This window comes from Octopus bimaculoides, chromosome Z (assembly GCF_046866305.1).
Source record: "Octopus bimaculoides isolate indiv1 chromosome Z, ASM4686630v1, whole genome shotgun sequence".
Classification (NCBI taxonomy): domain Eukaryota; kingdom Metazoa; phylum Mollusca; class Cephalopoda; order Octopoda; family Octopodidae; genus Octopus; species Octopus bimaculoides.
The window spans coordinates 35,466,187-35,485,510 of NC_142944.1; the positions used below are offsets into that span (position 1 = coordinate 35,466,187).

General features: G+C 33.5%; 1 protein-coding gene across 1 annotated transcript in view; it reads right to left on the reverse strand.

Annotated features, from left to right (window-relative positions):
* LOC106870287 (uncharacterized) overlaps positions 1-19,324 on the reverse strand; it is a 157,562-nt gene that overhangs the window by 70,306 nt on the left and 67,932 nt on the right. Inside the window, exons 4-8 of the mRNA XM_014916308.3 lie at positions 16,087-16,259; positions 12,540-12,642; positions 8,836-8,927; positions 4,112-4,250; positions 299-1,080 (exon numbers count right to left, since the gene is read on the reverse strand). Of these exons, the coding sequence (XP_014771794.1) occupies positions 299-1,080; positions 4,112-4,250; positions 8,836-8,927; positions 12,540-12,642; positions 16,087-16,259 (1,289 nt within the window). The remainder of the gene's footprint in view (positions 1-298; positions 1,081-4,111; positions 4,251-8,835; positions 8,928-12,539; positions 12,643-16,086; positions 16,260-19,324) is intronic.

Consider the following 19,324-nt stretch of genomic DNA (forward strand, 5'->3'; position numbering starts at 1 on the left):
ATACATATACCAGTTAATAATAATAATTTCTATAGTAGTAGTAGTAAAAGAATGGCTGCAGAAAACAGTAGTCACTGATCTGCTTGAGATTTTTCTTCTCTTCAGTTTTTTTACACAATTACTTTCAGCTGCAAATTCAAACATTCTATAATCCATATTACAACACATTAGCCACCAAATGTGTACACAAATCATGTTGTTTTTTGTTTTGTTTTTTTCCAGTTAAAAAAAAAAAAAAATGATAATAATCAAAGCTGCAAGAAATTATCAAACTGAAATTTCATAAGTTGAATCATACATGTTACGTGGTTTTTCTTCCTCTTGATAAGCCTCTGATCTTTTGGATGGAGTAGCATGCTGCTTTTCTTTCTGTTCTACAGCCTCACTCACTTCCAAAGCTCGTACAAATGACATAGGTCGACGAGGCACTCTTACCTTATCAGGGTCATATGTCACTGAAGAATATTCCACAGGCATATATCTGTGAGATGGAGAAGAATAATTAACATTGTTACCATGTTCATATGGTGGTTGTCCAACTCCTGTAGAATATTGGCAATGCTGAGGTTTACTTTTATCCAGTGTATATATAACTGGACTTCCTGTCCTACTAAAACCTCTATTTACACTTGACCCCATGTATGGGGGATGTGAAGATCCTGTTGATGGCATTGTCATTTGTGGCCCAGGTGTAAGGGATGTGAATCCATTTGAGCGAGGTGTGTGATAACCTATAGGAGGTTTAGCATAGTTGTATTTAGTAGGACTTGGAGAACTAGATTGTGATTTTACTGTAGGAGAACTGATGGGGGAAACCACTTCAGGTGTGGCAACTGGAGCTTTTTTGTCAGCTGAACGTGTTCTTTGAGGGGACTGTGTATACAAATTACGTGGTGGTATCCTGGGTGATATTCTACCAATATGATTTCCTTGATTAGCTTGCATAGCTGCCCCTACTGATGTTGGATTAGTAGGATCAAAGAGATTGCTGTAGGACCCAGATTGCTTTGGTGGACTTGGTTCACAATCCATTGACTGACTTTGCCTTTCAGTTTCTTCATCTAAAGATAGACTGGCTTGCTGAAACAAGAGCAAAATTTAAACAGTTAAAACCATTTATAAGCATTTTATCTACAGTTTCTGAGTGAGTAAAGGAGAAAAGTATTATTTTCTCTTTTACAAAAGAATTGGGAAAATATGCAAAATTTGCAAAAGATTGTAAATTAGTTTAGCATGCTTTTACATTTTGGGGTACCATTTGCAATAAAGAGGGTAAGGAGAGGTTGCCAGGTTTAGTGATGATTGGAACCAACTCAGGACTATAAATTGTTTCACAGTAATAGCTTGAGGTGCTAGTTGGCTGTAAATAAATTTGTTGCATTGTGGAGAGATTGAGCTAGAAGAAGAAAGTAAAGAGATAATATTTTATATGTATTCAGGAGAGAGATGGGGAGAGTAAATGTGGAGTAGTTTATCATTGAAAAGGTCATACAAATTAAAAATTATTGATGCTCATAGAAAAGACTGCAATTATGCAGAATTGAGATTTACAATAAGTTCAGTTTACAAAAACATCTTTTGCTGGTGATCTTATGTATATTTACAAATCAATGTTTTATGTACGAGATTTCTCTCAGCATAAAAACAAATCAGAAATACCTTTAAGTAATTTTGAACTGGACAAAATATAACTTACGCAATTAAAGAAAAAAGAAGAAACATTAGCTATCTTAAAATCCTTAAACAAAATCTAATATAAAACTTCCAAGAATTGCAATAAATAAGCAGTAAGAATTATTTAAGACATTTGAATATTACTATCAAAATATAATAATAATAATTCTTTAATATAAACTTTCCAAAAGAATTTTAAGTGAATAACATTAGCAATTTCAATAGAATCAGAATCAACAGTGCAAGAAGCTGCCTTACAAGAATTATGAACTTTGCCTTAGGCTCTTTTCTTCACCTTTCCCAAAGAAACCCACCATAATGATTATCCAACTTTCTTTTATCCTCTATGTTTTAGTTCATTGTTAAATATTTTCTAGAGAATTACAATGATGGTTACTACAACTTAGAACCTGATTTGCTAAAATTTCAGCATAACTTGAAACATATTGTTGTTTCATACTATTTCAATTCATTCAATCTCATTTTTATCCCTGTTCGAAGAACCAGCAGACAACAGTTTACTGTTCCCTTTCCAAATAATAAATTCTATCAATTATAAATCCTCAGTAAATCAATAGCATAAATTTTACTAAATTTATCTACTCTATTGTTCAAGGTCACCATTGTAGGGACATTAGTGGAAAATATACTATTGAAACATTTATGCTAATCATTACCTATTCAAAATAGAGGTAACAGACACTTGTTTGATAGTTTATCTGGTAGTGATAGGATATTTCAGTTTCAGTTTTATACCTCAATGAAAATACAGATATTTTTATTAAATATATATAAGAAAGCAGCAAATATTATTCTGCACAGTTTTGGAGGATACTGCATACATGTCTTCATTCAAAGTCACTTGAAAGAAACCTAGCATCTATACAGCAATAGAAATGATGAATTTAAAATTTCAAAAAAAAAAAAAAAAAAAAAAAACCCCCAAAAAAACCAACCTATTCTGCAAAAATAAAAACAAAATATAATTCATAAGAAATAAAATTAAGGAATCATTATCATTCTTGTTTAACGTCTGCTTTCTTTGCTGGTATAGGTTGGATGGTTTGACTAGGGGCTGCCAAGCCAGAAGGCTGTACAAGATATATATATATATATATACATACATACACAGGGATTGGACAAAATAATGAAAACACCTAGCATCATAGCATAATTTTGAAATATCTATAAAATCGTCAAAAGCTTGTTTATTTTAAAGTTTTTGATTTATTATTAGTGTTGCTTAATACGTTTTGCTAAAATTGCTGTTTCTTTTCAGATAATGTCAGAAAAAGGTAATTAAAATTCATTAAAATGACAGATCTATCAGACTTTAAAAGAGGTCAAATTGTCAGTGCTCGTAAGCCAGGTACTAGCATAATGAAAACAGCTGAAATGTTTGGTATATATCAAGAAGTACTGTCTAGAAAGTAATGATAGCCTTTGAGAAAGAGGGATAAACCTCCTCGTTGAAACAAAACTTCGGAAGAAAACCAAACTTTCAGATAGGGACCATTGGACTCTTACGCGAATATTTAGGAAGGATCACAAAAGTACAGCTCCCAAAATTACTGCAGAGTTTAATGACCAACTCAAGAACCCAGTTTCCACAAAAACTGTTTGCTGGGAGCTGCACAAAGCTGGATTTCATGGGAGGGCTGCAATCAGAAATCCACTACTTTCACAAACAAATGTTGCAAAGTGTTTAGAGTGGAGTAAAAACCTACAGAACTGGTCCCTAGAACAGTGGAAGAATGTTATTTTCTCGGACGAGTCATCCTTTACCTTATTTTCGACCACCAGCTGAGTATACGTGTGGAGACAGCCAAAGAGGCATTTGAACCAGACTGCCTTCTTCCAACTGTTAAACATGGAGGAGGATCTGTGATGATCTGGTGGGCTATGTCTTGGAAATCTGCCGGCCCAATGGATTCCCTTCATGGCAGAATTAATAGTCAAGACTATTTAAGCATTTTATCTAATCAAATTCATCCTGTGGTTACAGAACTGTTTCCAGAGGGAAATGCAATCTTTTAGGATGATAATGCACCAATTCACACAGCTAAAGTTGTTACTGAATGGCACGAAGAACATTCTAGTTGAACATCTCATCTGGCCACCACAGTGCCCAGATCTCAATATTATTGAACATTTATGCTGCATTTTAGAAAAACAAGTTAGGAGTCGATATCCTCCACCATCATCACTGCTAGAACTGGAGACTGTTTTAGCTGAAGAATGGACAAAAATTCCTTTGGAAACAATTCAAACTTTGTACAAGTCCATACCTCATAGAATTCAAGCTGTAATTACTGTCAAAGGCAGTCCTACCCCATATTAAAATAAATTTGTTTGAAATTTTAAGGTGTTTCCATTATTTTGTCCAACCCCTGTATATATTCAAAACATAAATTGATAAATCTCAAATGAATTTTACCCTGTGATTAGATGTATTGTCATGTTTTATTCCATTACTGTTGTCCATGAATATTTTAACATCTTTATCAGCAGCAACATAAGTTACTCTTGAGGATTCAAATTGGACAGTTTTTGTTCTTGGTTTATATGAAACAAGCCTGAAAAATAGACAAATATAACATAGATAAATATAAGAACTCCTAAAACATTCAAAAATATCGAAGATGACACTTTTATTGCATGCATTCATAAATGATAGACTAGTTGCAGGAGATGCAGTATTAAAATAGATTTTCCTCAGTGTGTGTGTATAAGTGAGAGTTTCTTCTGACATATTCTTAAAACTTATATCTTCTAATATCATCAAATATTTATTCAGAATAATCTTTAAATCATAAATATTTGATAAGGTTACCTTAAATATTTAAATGTAATCAGAGAATAATACTTTCCATAAACTTTAGAAGTTATAAAGGTACTATAAAATATACAAGATGTTATGAATTTTTATCTGTATACAAACTGAGATGAGAACACTAAGTAAATTTGTCTTTAAGTAAAAAAAAAAATTAAAAGAAAAAAAAAAACTGGCATAACAAGCACTTTTAAATTTATCTAAAACCAACTTATGAAGTGGAAGAAAATTATTCTATCTCAATCATGACATCTGTGCAGATGCAACAAACATGATAAAAGTGTTCTTTTGTAAGCATTTACACTGTTATTAAACACTTCTTAATTGCACAGCAAAATGCGGGTGGCACATAAAATACACCATTTTGAGCGTGGCCGTTGCCAGTACCGCCTGACTGGCCTTCGTGCGGGTGACACGTAAAAGCACCCACTACACTCTCGCAGTGGTTGGCATTAGGAAGGGCATCCAGCTGTAGAAACTCTGCCAAATGAGATTGGAGCCTGGTGTAGCCATCTGGTTTCACCAGTCCTCAGTCAAATCGTCCAACCCATGCTAGCATGGAAAGCGGACATTAAACGATGATGATGATGATATTAAGTTCTTGTAAATTTAAAATTGACTAATTGTTAGGACCAGACATCACTTCCACAGCTGATTGTCTGTAAAGATAATTTTACCCATTTAGAAATGTAAATAAAATTTCATTATTCCCATACAACTATTTTCAGTCAGGTTACACAGCACATAACAAAACTATATTAACATCCTCTGAATAATGATAATTAAATTTAGATATAGACTTGAATATAATGAAAGGAAAATTAGAATATAGTTTGGGTGGTTTTCAATTCAATGTACCCATACACATAGAAAATGGGCATGTAATTTATCTCTCATTCTTTATAGCTCTGAAAAAGGAGCATTTTAACATGAAATATTAGGACTAATTAAATATTCTAAGGTAACATTTCAATAATTTGTTATTGTTATGTTTGATATCTAACATTTGATCTCTGCATTGCAATTGATTTTTATAATACATTGATTTATTACATAAATTTAGAGGTTTTTGACATTACAAAATAGTTACTGCTCCCTTAAAAAAATGCATTAAAATCAGTAAAGCAAAAAATTAGCTACACTACTATCACTGTCAGTTTCATCATCCTAAAGAACTATATAAATGCTACAAATATTAGATAATGAAAAAAAGCAATACATTTTTTTAATGAATGGATGAAAAAATTTAGTAAATAACTGACAATATCCATGAACATGGATATTACTACTACTACTACTACTATTGAAAGTTTAGCTTACAAAAATGTACACAACTTAGTTGTAGTACAAAAATTTATATAACTTAATTCTATGAAAAAGATACAGCATTACATTATGTATATGGAAAGAAACTCATATCTAGATTAATTTTCATGAATGATATATTGAAACTTTATTTGAATTCTATTTAATTGAATAAAATATTAAGCAAATACAATTTACAAAATAATTTTGATATACTTTGCTGATTAGTTACTATTAAAAATAATTTGAATTTGTGAAAGATGAAAATTCAAGTAATCAGTTTTATTCTCACAATAATATTAGTTATTGCTACATAATAGAAGTTTTGAAGAAAGTTATTTTATTAAACAATCAGTCATAGCATGTTGATCCCTTTGAAAATTTAATAAACTAAATGGGATTTATTGATAGCTGTAATAGTATTGCTTTACAAAACAATATACAATATAAAGTGAAGCATTAAGTCATTCAATTAAAAAATGCAGTCATACAAGGACCAATAAAGTGAAAAGAGCTATAAATATAGCCAAATCTAATTAGCTAATGATGAACAATTTATTTTTAAACTTCTAAATATACATAGACTTAATTCTGAAAGAAAAAAAAGGAAAAATTAAAATTACACTATTCTTTAAAAACATTACAACACAAACACAATTTATCATTATCTGATATATCTTTAGCTAATCAATAAATACAAATGTCAAACACCAAAAACAATGATTGATAAACAGTTATGATAGATAAAATCTATTTACTAAGAATCTTCAGATTTTACAGAGATAAATTATTAAAAAAATTGTTCTCAAGATAGTGATGGAAGTAGTCAATAGCAGAAACTAATAAATTATCACAGATTAGCAACCAACTAATGCTAAAATTACATTACTGTGAAATAGGGTAGAAAAGGGATGGTTTTCCACTCTGAATGGCTTATTTTTTTAAAGAAAAACAATGCTTTAATGTCTTTACATTTGAATATATTTTTCTAGTCTATATAGTTTTCTGCATTACACAAGATTAGATGGTAATTAGATGGCTTCAAGTCTACCCTGAAAGCTCTAACATCAGATTGTTAGGCATGTGTTTTTCTTTTTCATTTTTCTCTTTTACTGTGACAAATAATACTAATTATCAAAGATTACTAATGTGATGGTAATTTTTCTTTTCTTCAGATTCAATTTAACTGAAGCAGCAATTATTAATACTGGAAATTTTAGAGCTCCAAACAGTAACAATGCCTTCTCATGAACTTTTCAAGTCTGAATTTAAATTAGCCCTTAATACTACTGCATCGTCAATAAAATTTGGAGAGGACTCTGTAACAGTTTGGTTTATTGAGTGTTGGCTTAGCAGGTTTAGGTCTAGAAATATGGATATCAATAATGAAGTTTGAGAAAGGCATAAATAATTCTTCCATTGAATTTGTAACCACTAAACCAAAGGAATTTTATATAAAAATGACATATTATCATTGGAGGATCATTGGTAAATTGTTATTCCTTCAAATGGTTCATAATTTGTTGCTTGAAAAATATTTTAATGGAAACAAGCATTCATTGACTACCCAATAAAAACTGATGATAGCTGAAATTTATCAAATCTACCTACTCCAAAGAGAGATCTTAGATTTTGATATAGTAATTATAACTGGACAACTATTCACTACTATTGCTATTTTGCTTTTTAATCTTCAAGATTCTGAAATATTACAATTAAAAAATAGCTCCCAAAAAATAAATAAATAAATAAAAGGGGAAGATTTAGAGAGTAACCAATTAAACTATTTCAAGAGGAGCTGTTTTGAAAACTGAAATCTCTCAAACAATTTTGCTTGCTGAAATGACTTTTTCAACATTTTTGTAAATTCAGTTGATATTTTTGTATTGTTTCACTTCTAAAAGTCATACTGTCTGAAATTAGTATGCTCCCTGTAATTTTATGGGAGATAACAGTGTTTATTCTGTATCTTTCCACACCTGTTATCTTTTCCACTTGCACCAACCACCATCTCTAAAGACTACACAATATGTTCCCTTGGCTATTACAATTAATCAGCCCAACCTGCATGTATGTATAGTTGTGCTTCCTACCTGCATGTGTGTGTTTGTGCTATCAAGTTATCTCACCTTCCCCCTCAACCACTACCAGTTTACTGGCCCCTATGTATCCCTGACCACCTTCCTCTCCACTTTTATGTCTCTCATTCTCCCCACATTCTTGCAACCAAACCATCATTTCCCTTTCTCATCTTTTCCTGTATTACCATTCTGCAGCTTTGCACCCTTTCTGAACAAGTTATCACCTCCTCTTCCCTAACTTAATTTCAACTCATATTTATCATCAACCACCCCACTACCCTTGTTCCTTGTTCACAACAGTCACCCTACACCTGACTTTCATTTTCATACACTCACGCAACATCTACTCACCCATCCTACCCAGTGATCTGTCCCCTCTCTCTTTTCTATTCACTTCCTTGAACTTTGAGGGCTCACTCTAACACCTATCATAATTATCTCTCCCTTTTGAGTTTCACTCCAACTGCTCCCACCCTCCTTTATAAAATGTGAGGTAGCCATGTATTTCCTCTACTGTAACAAACCTGTTTTTATCTCTTGTTTCATGTTTTAACCACTCAATACCAGCACAAAGTTGCTCCTTTCTTTACTGAACCCCCATTTAGTCAAGGGTTATATTTAGTTTTGTAAGTTACAAGATAGGTTCACTGGTGGTAGTGTCACAAAAAAGTCTTCATTGCTCTCTGTAAAGTGGTTGAGTTTAAGAAGAGCATTCAGCCACAGAAACCATGCCAAAGCAGACAATGGGATAGGACAGTTCTCTGACTTGTTGGGTCTTGGAGAACTATCCATTTCATGTCAGCATGAAAGTTAGATGTTAAATGATGATGGTAATGGTAAGTGTGCATGCATGTGAGTGAGTGAGAGAGAGAGGGGGGAGAGGGAAAACATTGGAATACAGCAAAACAAAAGTAGATCTAAGAAGACATGTTTTTTTATTACCTTGGCCATTGTGGACCACAAAGAGCATATTTGCAATTTTTACAGCAACCACGTGTAAATGGATTTTGGCTACCCCTAAATTTTCCAGTCACCTGTTAAAAATAAATGTATTATGATACAATAATGCTTATTTCTGGATAAATTCATGAAAAAAAATGAAATACATTAATATCTTTCAGAACATTTAAAATTTCAAAGAATTTTGTAAATGCAATCAATATTTTATATATATCATTCTTTACAAGACTTCAAAATCTTTTCGCTAAGTGATTTTATCAAATACAAAGAAGCAAAAGTATGGTGAAATACTTTATAATGAGTGGGTATCAAAATGGTAACTGGTGCTCCACCAAGAATATTTAGATGTAGGTATGTTGAAGATTTTTTAAAATGAAATTTGTGTCAAGAACAATTCATTTTCATGCATGAGTGATTTGCAAAACTTGTTCTTTATTAGTTTGTAATGAATGACATATTCAACAGCTTTCTATATTTTCAACTTCAAAACAGGGATGAAATTTTCATTTTTTAAAAATTTCATTTCCAGTGAATCATAAAGTCAAAAGAATTGAGAATCACTGCAGGAGACACAAATATCTTTGAAATTTTGTTTTTAAATTATGAAAAAAAACAAAAAAACAACAAAAATACTATTTTAAATGGCCAAATGACTTCTTCAATTTTAAAATCTATTTTGGCAGGATGGTAAATTATAGAAATCAAATCAAATTCATCTCTGTTCTATTTACTTAATATCATGAGAATTGATTTCAAACATTTGTTTTCATTGAGTTAACCAATTTGGGGATCAAATTATATCCTACCAATACTAAGTTTTAAAGTTTACTTTGTCTTCATTCAATGCATCAATATGTACAGTACAAGATTCTCAGTGTGTCACATATCCAAAGAACTAAAGCAATTCATATCTTTTGTTAATCTCTTATTCACCAACACCCTCATAATGTCCAATTCCTCCTACCAGTTCACAATATTTCCTCATTTCATATTACTGTCATTATAAGTACTTCAAGCCACAATCTTCTCTTTCAATTACCTTCTGAATTACATCTTTTTTGATATTCTCTACAAACATTATAGGACAGGTAGCATATTTATTTTTAAAACATTATTGCTAAAGAAGCTATTAAAACTAGTTACAAACAATGTTAGAGAGAGGAAGAAAGAAAAAGAAGTAATTCTGTCCCTCATGATACAATATTAATTCATATTAACTCATCATAGTTTCAAACATCAGCTTCATGCCAGGTTTTATAAGACAATTAAAAACAAAGCATATCCAGAATACAGAAACAAACATGCATATACACTATCTTTCATAATAGAGGCATTGTTTATTTCACATTTTTAGTTTATTTTAATATGCTATATTTTCTTTTAAAATCTTTTTATATTGTTTTTCAATTACAGTCTCTATTATTTGTTGTTAGGCTTGAATTAGACTAAATGCTTCAAATATCTAGATTAATTTCCTAAAATATTACAGGCTGACTTGCAGATAAAATGGCCTTGAGTCAAGTAGTGTAATATTCTAACTTAGTAGCATAATGATGTGCAACATGGCAGGAGTTAAGTTTTTATCACTTTTATCAGTGTGAGCGTGAACTTTGTTGTATGTGAAAGAATTTTATTGTATAATTTTTTTTATAAATTAAAAATGATTTTTAAAAATCATATAAAAATAATTTTTTTAAAATCATATAAAAATAATTTTTAAAAAAATCATATAAAAATAATTATTTAAATCATTAAAGATTATAAAACTGTATTATACGAAAGAATATATCTATACATTTCAGCCAACACACTATGTAATAGATAGATCTCAAAAAAAAAAAAAAAGAGAGATCAACCAGATTTGTTTCTATTTTGAATTGGGACTTCATTAGCAACTGAGTAACTATTTTAACTATCCATGTAAACATTGCTTATAAACCCACTATTATTAAGTGCTTAAGTAACTCAGTAATTTATACTGATAAATTACCAGTGCAGGATTGAAACTAGTCTGGCCGATCCTTCTTTATTCTCTTCAGGAAGATATTGTACATTTGTCTATTATATATATATATATATATATATATATATATATATGTGTGTGTGTGTGTGTGTGTGTGTTTGTGTGTGTGTGGAGGAGCAATGGCCCAGTGGTTAGGGCAGCGGACTCGCAGTTTCAATTCCCAGACCGGGCGTTGTGAGTGTTTATTGAGCGAAAACACCTAAAGCTCCACAAGGCTCCGGCAGGGGATGGTGGCGAACCCTGCTGTACTCTTTCACCACAACTTTCTCTCACTCTTACTTCCTGTTTCTGTTGTGCCTGTATTCACGCTGAATATCCCCGAGAACTACGCTAAGGGTACACGTGTCTGTGGAGTGCTCAGCGTCTGTGGAGTGCTCAGCGTCTGTGGAGTGCTCAGCCACTTGCACATTAATTTCACGAGCAGGCTGTTCTGTTGATTGGATCAACTGGAACCCTCGACGTTGTAAGCGACAGAGTGCCATCATATATATATTTGTCTATTACACATACACACATATATAAATTTAAATCAAATTCGCTGACATGGCCAATGACAGCACCGCCTGACAGGCATCCGTGTTAGTGGAACGTTAAGAGCACCATCCAAGCGTGACTGTTGCCAGGGCCGGTGAATGGCTCCTCTGCTGGTGGCACATAAAAAACACTTACTCTTTTACTCTTTTACTTGTTTCAGTCATTTGACTGTGGCCATGCTGGAGCACCACCTTTAGTCGAGCAAATCGACCCCAGGACTTATTCTTTGTAAGCCTAGTACTTATTCTATCGTCTCTTTTGCCGAACCGCTAAGTTACGGGGACGTAAACACACCAGAATCGGTTGTCAAGCGATGTTGGGGGGACAAACACAGACACGCAAACATATACACACACATACATATATACACATATATACGACGGACTTCTTTCAGTTTCCGTCTACCAAATCCACTCACAAGGCTTTGGTCGGCCCGAGGCTATAGTAGAAGACACTTGCCCAAGGTGCCACGTAGTGGGACTGAACCCGGAACCATGTGGTTGGTAAGCAAGCTACTTACCACACAGCCACTCCTACGCCTATAGCAAACAATAAACTACTTAGCAAACAATAAACTACTGTTGACATAGAGAAAACCTTGACAGAGTCCCTCACTCTGGTGGTCCATGCAGAAGCTAGTGGGTAGACGAGTGGTTGGTGAGAGCTGTCCAAGCAATGTACAGGAATGCTGTTAATAATGTTAAAGTCAGTATTTAGCACAGAGACTAATTTAATGTGCAGGTAGGAGTTCACCAAGCATTGGTTCTCAGATCCCTCTCATTTATCATAGTTCTCTAGGCCATAACTGAGCAAGTTAAAACAGGTTGCCCTTAGGAGCACTTCCTGCAAATTATTTGGTGACTTCACTGCTGCTACTGTCATGTAAAAAGCACCCAGTGGTTAGCATTAGGAAGGGCATCTAGCCATAGAAGCCATGCCAAAATGAACACCAGAGTTGCTTGTAATCTTTTGACTTTCCTGTTCCTGCTAAACTATCCAATCCATGTCAGCATGGAAAATGGATGTTAAATGATAATGATGAGTGTAGCACTGAGCAAAATAATGTTAACATCCAATTTAAAAATTACAAAGGTCAAAACAAATAAAATACAAAAAAAAAAACACTTACTTGCTCATTAGTTGTTCTTCCCCTAGCAACCAGAACTGTATGGAAACCAGTAAGACCAGCAACCGGAATAATTAATATACCAATAATAACCATTACAATAAAACTGAATGTGGTTAAGGAAAAATCAATTTCATACATATGTATATATACATTCACACACACATATATGTACACAAGGTGCATTTTTTGGAAGGAAAAAAGTAAGCTTAAAAGCATACTTTATACAGTATCCATGAAATATTTTAAGAAAATAATAACTCATGATTGTTTTTAATATGAAATGTTAATACTGATGTTTAATTAATTGTTAAATATTTTCTTTACAATCAATGCAAACAGATTTTGATACGCTAAATTCACTTGTCTTCAGGTGAATTATTTTAATCTAGGATTAGGCTAGGTACTAAAATGAAATCTTTGTTTAGCTTAGCTTTGAATACACACACACACACACACACAGATGTTCCAACAGTTTTGAACCTGACAACAAATTTAAAACACATAACAGCAACAAAAGAATACATTTCATTTTTATTTTACAGTCAAGCTCAAAACTTCTGGAACACTCATTTTCATTTTTTTTTTTTGTGGATAATGTTAACAGTTATGAGGAAATGACACACTATAAGCAGCCAAACAAACATCAGTGTAAACAGTTTTACTAATAAAAACGTTATATAAGAATCAATGTAAATATTTTTACAAATAACAATGTTATCTAAGAATCTATTTCATTGTTTGTTTTTACTATAATCTGATTACAGGTTATAACTAAAACGAATATTAATTTCAGTGACATGAATTTAGTTTGCAGTATTTTCTAGAGATTTTATGAATGAACATAGCTATTATGGGCTACAAACAATGAGAATGGGGCAATAATACAGGAGTTAAGAACATGCTGTCTTTGAACACTTATTTATATACCAATGAACTGGTTCTCAATGTAATTTACCAAGGATCTACAGAAAATTTTCCAAAGCTAGAAATGTTTGCTAGAGACAAAGTGAAAACATTAAATTTCACTAACTGTGAAGTGGTCCTCATAGATATTTATAAATGGGATAAAAGAAAGACTCACTATAACTTATCCTTATGAGCAAAAGGTACACTAAAAGCTAGAGTAGGATCTCTTGCTGGGCGAGGAAACAAATGTAAATAGATGTAGTTAGCAGTATAGACACCCACTTAATTAAGGGAGGTCATAATCTGTTACCATGGTAACCTGTTTACTATGAGACAATTTTAATGAACGGTTACTATTATATAGTAGCTAGAGTAAAGAAAAGGTAGAAGTTTGTAACAGAATTTCTCTTTTTTTTTGTGTATAAAATGTCCTATGAACTAAGTTAAAGAATTGTGATGCAACATGGTAATGAGACATGGTATGCTGAGTGTGGAAAATCTGTGGAGGATGAAGAGACAAGAGGTGTGTGAGTGTGTGTGTATATATACACACATCTTACTAATTATTTGGCAACCTCACTAGTGCCAGTGGTATGGAAAAAGCAAGTAGTTGGCATTAGAAAGGGCATCCAGCAATAGAAACGCCAAAGCTGATATTGGAGCTTCATGCAGCCAGACCCTATTAAACCATTCAAACCATGCCACCATGGAAAACGGACATTAAATGATGATATATACATTATATATATAGATATAGATATATAAATGAATCAAAACAGTTTGATTAAAATTCCTTGGTACTCAAAGTTTCAAAGTGTGATGTTTATCCTCAGCCATTGGGAAAATTCAAATTTCCAGTGACTAAGGATAAGCATCATGCTTTGAAACTTTAAGTACCAATGAATTTGAATCAAACTGTTTTGATCCATATATGTAACTCCCAATAAATGTGTTGAGTGCCCTTCTTTCATTTATTCACTCACTTGTGTATGTGTGTGCACCTCTTTTCCACTTTCTACATAACTTCACAATATATATATATATATATATATATATATATATATATATATATATATATCATCATCATCGTTTAAAGTTCGCTTTCCATGCTAGCATGGGTTGGACGATTTGACTGAGGACTGGTGAAACCAGATGGCAACACCAGGCTCCAATCTAATTTGGCAGGGTTTCTACAGCTGGATGCCCTTCCTAACGCCAACCACTCAGAGAGTGTAGTGAGTGCTTTTATGTGTCACCTGCACGAAAACGGCCACGCTCGAAATGGTGTCTTTTATGTGCCACCCGCACAAGAGCCAGTCCAGGGGCACTGGCAACGATCTCGCTCGAAACCCTATAAGGCCAGTCAGGCAGTACTGGCAACGGTCACGCTCAAGATGGTACATTTTATGTGCCACCCGCACAAGAGCCAGTCCAGGGGCCCTGGCAATGATCTCACTTGGCTTGCCGGGTCTTCTCACGCACAGCACATTTCCAAAGGTCTCGGTCAGTAGTCATCGCCTCGGTGAGGCCCAATGTTCGAAGGTCTTGCCTCACCACCTCAGCCCAGGTCTTCCTGGGCCTACCTCTTCCACGGGTTCCCTCAATTGTTAGGGAGTGGCACTTTTTCACGCAGCTATCCTCATTCATTCTCACCACATGTCCAAACCAGCGCAATCGTCTCTCTTGCACACCACTACTGATGCTTCTTATGTTCAGCTTTTCTCTCAAGATACTTACACTCTGACGGGTATGCACATTGACATTACACATCCAGCGGAGCATACTGGCTTCATTCCTTGCGAGCTTACGCATGTCCTCAGCAGTCACAGCCCATGTTTCACTGCCATGTAGCATGGCTGTTCGTACACATGCGTCATACAGTCTGCCTTTTACTCTGAGTGAGAGTCCCTGTGTCGCTAGCAGAGGTAAGAGCTCTCTAAACTTGATATATATATATATATATATATATATATATATATTGTGAAGTTATGTAGAAAGTGGAGAAGAGGTGGACTGAGAGAATGCCTGGACATTAGACACCAGCTGATATAAGAGTAAAATTTGTGAATTTTAAAAAAGGGACTGGAGAGAAAGTATATATGGTTTATTTATAGATTTATTGAGTTTGAAGGAACAATGCTTATGGCTTCTACAAACCCTCCAAAATTTGTCAGAAATTCTCAGTGTGCATCTACCTCGACATTAAACATTCACTGAAACAGGTAATTTTTGCATATACTATTGATAATACTTTTTTCTTATGACAAAAATAGTAGGTGTATGGTTTGACAGTGCATTGTGCATGAAATCACAAAATTTCATGCATATCTCTGCCTTACCTAAGCAATACAAAGAAAAAAAAGTTTATGTTAAACCAAAGAAGAAAGTAATGATTATGATAATAATGCTTGCTCTATTTCTGCTAAGAATGTTGCTATCATCTATTGCTTTTCCATGCTGGCATGGGTTGAACAGGACTCTTTTGAAACAGTCTTTCACATCCACAAGTTCCTCCTAAAATCAGCTCTTTTAGTGGCGCAATTATTTTAAAAATCAAGATATCAAAATTCAAAAGACATACATTATGTTACATTAAAAGCACAATTTTCATTAATGCAATATTTTTTCCAGAAAAGGATACGCAACAATACTTCCAGCTTGGGCTAACTCTTTTTTATGATCTAATACATATAATAAACATAAAGAAAATATACTTATTTTATGAATTGTCAATGAAATCAAAAAAAGAAAGAAATATCTGTAATTTCTTCTGCCAATACAGTTATTCACCCAAGGACAATGATGATCAAATGTCTGGAAAAGAAAAGAAAATATTTGTTAGAATGTAGGTGAGAAATATTGAGTTTATCTATCAAATACATTATCATTGTTAGTCTATTTTATAGAGTTTATTGTCTCTAGAGACCGGTTTTGTTCTTTCACTCCCATAAAGGCCTTTCAGATTAGAAAAATGGAAAATGAAAAGGTTTACTGAGGTTCAAAAGTTAAAGGTTAGAGTTTGATAGGAAGCTAGTTAGTAATGCCCAGAAAAAAAAACCCGCAATACTTGTGGGTTTTAGGTATGGGAAATGAAAAGTGAGTGCTATGTTCAGTTACAGATATGGGAAGAATACAATCGAAAGTTTAGAGAAGTGGAATTTATAGTAGTAAACAAAGTATATGTCAAGTGAAAACACTGCAATGATAGTAACACTGAATCCTTTTAATGAGAGAAAATTTTGTTAATCAACTGAATGAGTGAGTGGCTATTATGAGGAATTTTTTTCCAACAAAGCTCTTCGATCTTCTGTGATGTGATCTTTGCAGTGTGGGGTCGTGCATTGTCCTGATGAAACATCACTCCTTTTCGATTCACTAAAGCTGGTCTTTTTTTCTTCAAAGCTTGGTTCAAACGCTCTAATTACTGACAGTAGACTTGAGCATTGATTGTTGCATTAGGTGGTAACAATTCAAAGTGAATTACTCCTTTGCAATCCCACCAGATAGAGAGAACCTTTTCCCATAAAGTTCCCTTCTCAGTTGCGGTTGAGCTTTTTCCCTTTTACCAAGCCATTGTTTACGACGTTTAACATTTCGATAGAAGATCCATTTTTCATCACCAGTCTATCCAAAACGGGTGAAATGAGTTGCTTTCGGACAATTCATGTGGTACCCATTTTCCAAGTTTAGGAACCTTTCCAAGTTGTTGAAGATGACGATGAACAGTTGTATGGTTTGGACTAAGCTTTATTGCCAATTCTTCAACTGATAATGCAGGATTTTCTTCAAGTAATGCCTCAAGGAGCTTATCATCAAACTCAACTGGACGTCCTGTTCGATCTTCATCTTCAAGGCTGAAATCTCCACTTCTGAATTTTGCAAACCATCTTCTGCAAGTTCTTTCATTCAAGCATTCTTTCCCATAAACTGAATGTATGTTTCAAGTCGCATCAGCTGCAGAGTTTCCTTTTTTGTACTCATAAAGCATTTGTTAGAAAGGGTTTTAATCAAAGAAATTCTAATTCTATTATTCTGTAAAATAATATTTAATTAGTTTAAATGTACACAAATGCATAAAAATAATCCTTAATCCCATTAGACATTCTAAAATACTATTAAATTTCATTCAATTTTAAAAAAGTTAAAATCGGACAGAACTTATGGGATGACCTCATATATACATATATATACATTCATACACATATATATACACATACATACATAATTATACATACATATATATATATACACACATACATATACATACATACATACACACATACATATATATATACATACATACATATATATATATATATATATATGCATACATACATATATATACATACATATATACACATACATACATATATATATATACGTGTTCCTTTCTGTGGAAGAGCGTAAGCTTGAAACGTTAAAGACTTTTTCACTTCCCAAGCGTTAAACTAATGCATCTATTTGTTTTCTACACCACCTGTCTTCATCTGTTGTTTTTTTGTGAATTCTCCTCATATATATATACAAACATACATATACACACATACATACATATACACACACGCATATATATATATATATATATATATACACACACACACACACACATATACATATATCATCATCGTTTTAAGTCCACTTTCCATGCTGGCATAGATCAGACGCATACACATATATATAGACATATACATATACACATACATGTACAGATACGCACACATATATACACACACACACACACGTTTATACATATATATATATATATATATATATACACATTCATATATACATACATTCATATATACATATATATATACATTCATATATACATTCATATATACATATTCATATATATATACATTCATATATATATATACATTCATATATTTATACACACATATATATATCTGCCTATACAAATATACCCATTGATATATGTACTGTGTCCTTATTTTAAATTGGGAAGATGGGATGTTTGGTATGATAAAGTGCTGTCCAGCTCGAGGATTGGTATAGCAGTCAAATCCAAAATTAGGTGCTAAATCCTCCAAGATCTTCCAAATATATATCACTGCATATCTCTCTTGTTTTTCTTCAGGGAATAGAGGCTAAACTCCTTTAGTCCCTCCCAGTAGCCCATCTTTTGCATCGAGTCAATCTTCTTTGTGTGGTGCTGGATTACTTAGAATTCCCCAGTCTAAGTGGCTGAGAACGATAATCCCCCATAGGTGTAGCAGGGGCTCCCTTTTGCTGGTTCTATATGCCCTCAGAATCCATCCAGCCACTCACCTGCACAGTGTTGCCATCTTGGTAATATGCACATGGAATGTTGCATCATTGTTCATATTAACCCCCAGGTCATGCACCAACTCTGACTCTGGGATTGTATTACCTTCTGGACCAGTGTATTCTGATTTTAGCCTGGTGTTGGGCCAATAGTGAAGTGCCTGAAATTTCATAACATTGAACTGCATGTTATTTTTGTTAGTCCATTTGTATATATCAGTCAGGTCTTTCTGCAATTTTATGATGTCCTCTGAGTTCCTAACTGTCTGCAATACTTTTGTGTTGTCAGCATAGCTGGTCAGATTGGCTGACTGTATATGGAAGGCATGTCTGAGAGGCCACCAGAAATAGTAGTGGCACCAGTACAGTTCCCTGTGGGACTCTGAGAATTGGTGTCTCTTCAGAGTGAGCACCATTGCCTACAACTGTCTGATTCCTGCCCTTTAGGAAGTTATGCAGCCACTCTCCCAGTTTCGTAGCTTGTGACATATCATTCCATGATCAACTCTGTCAAAGCCCTTGGCAAGGTCAAGATATATCACGTCTACATCTGACTGGTTTAGCTGTTGTTTCAGTATCCTCCCTGGACGGAA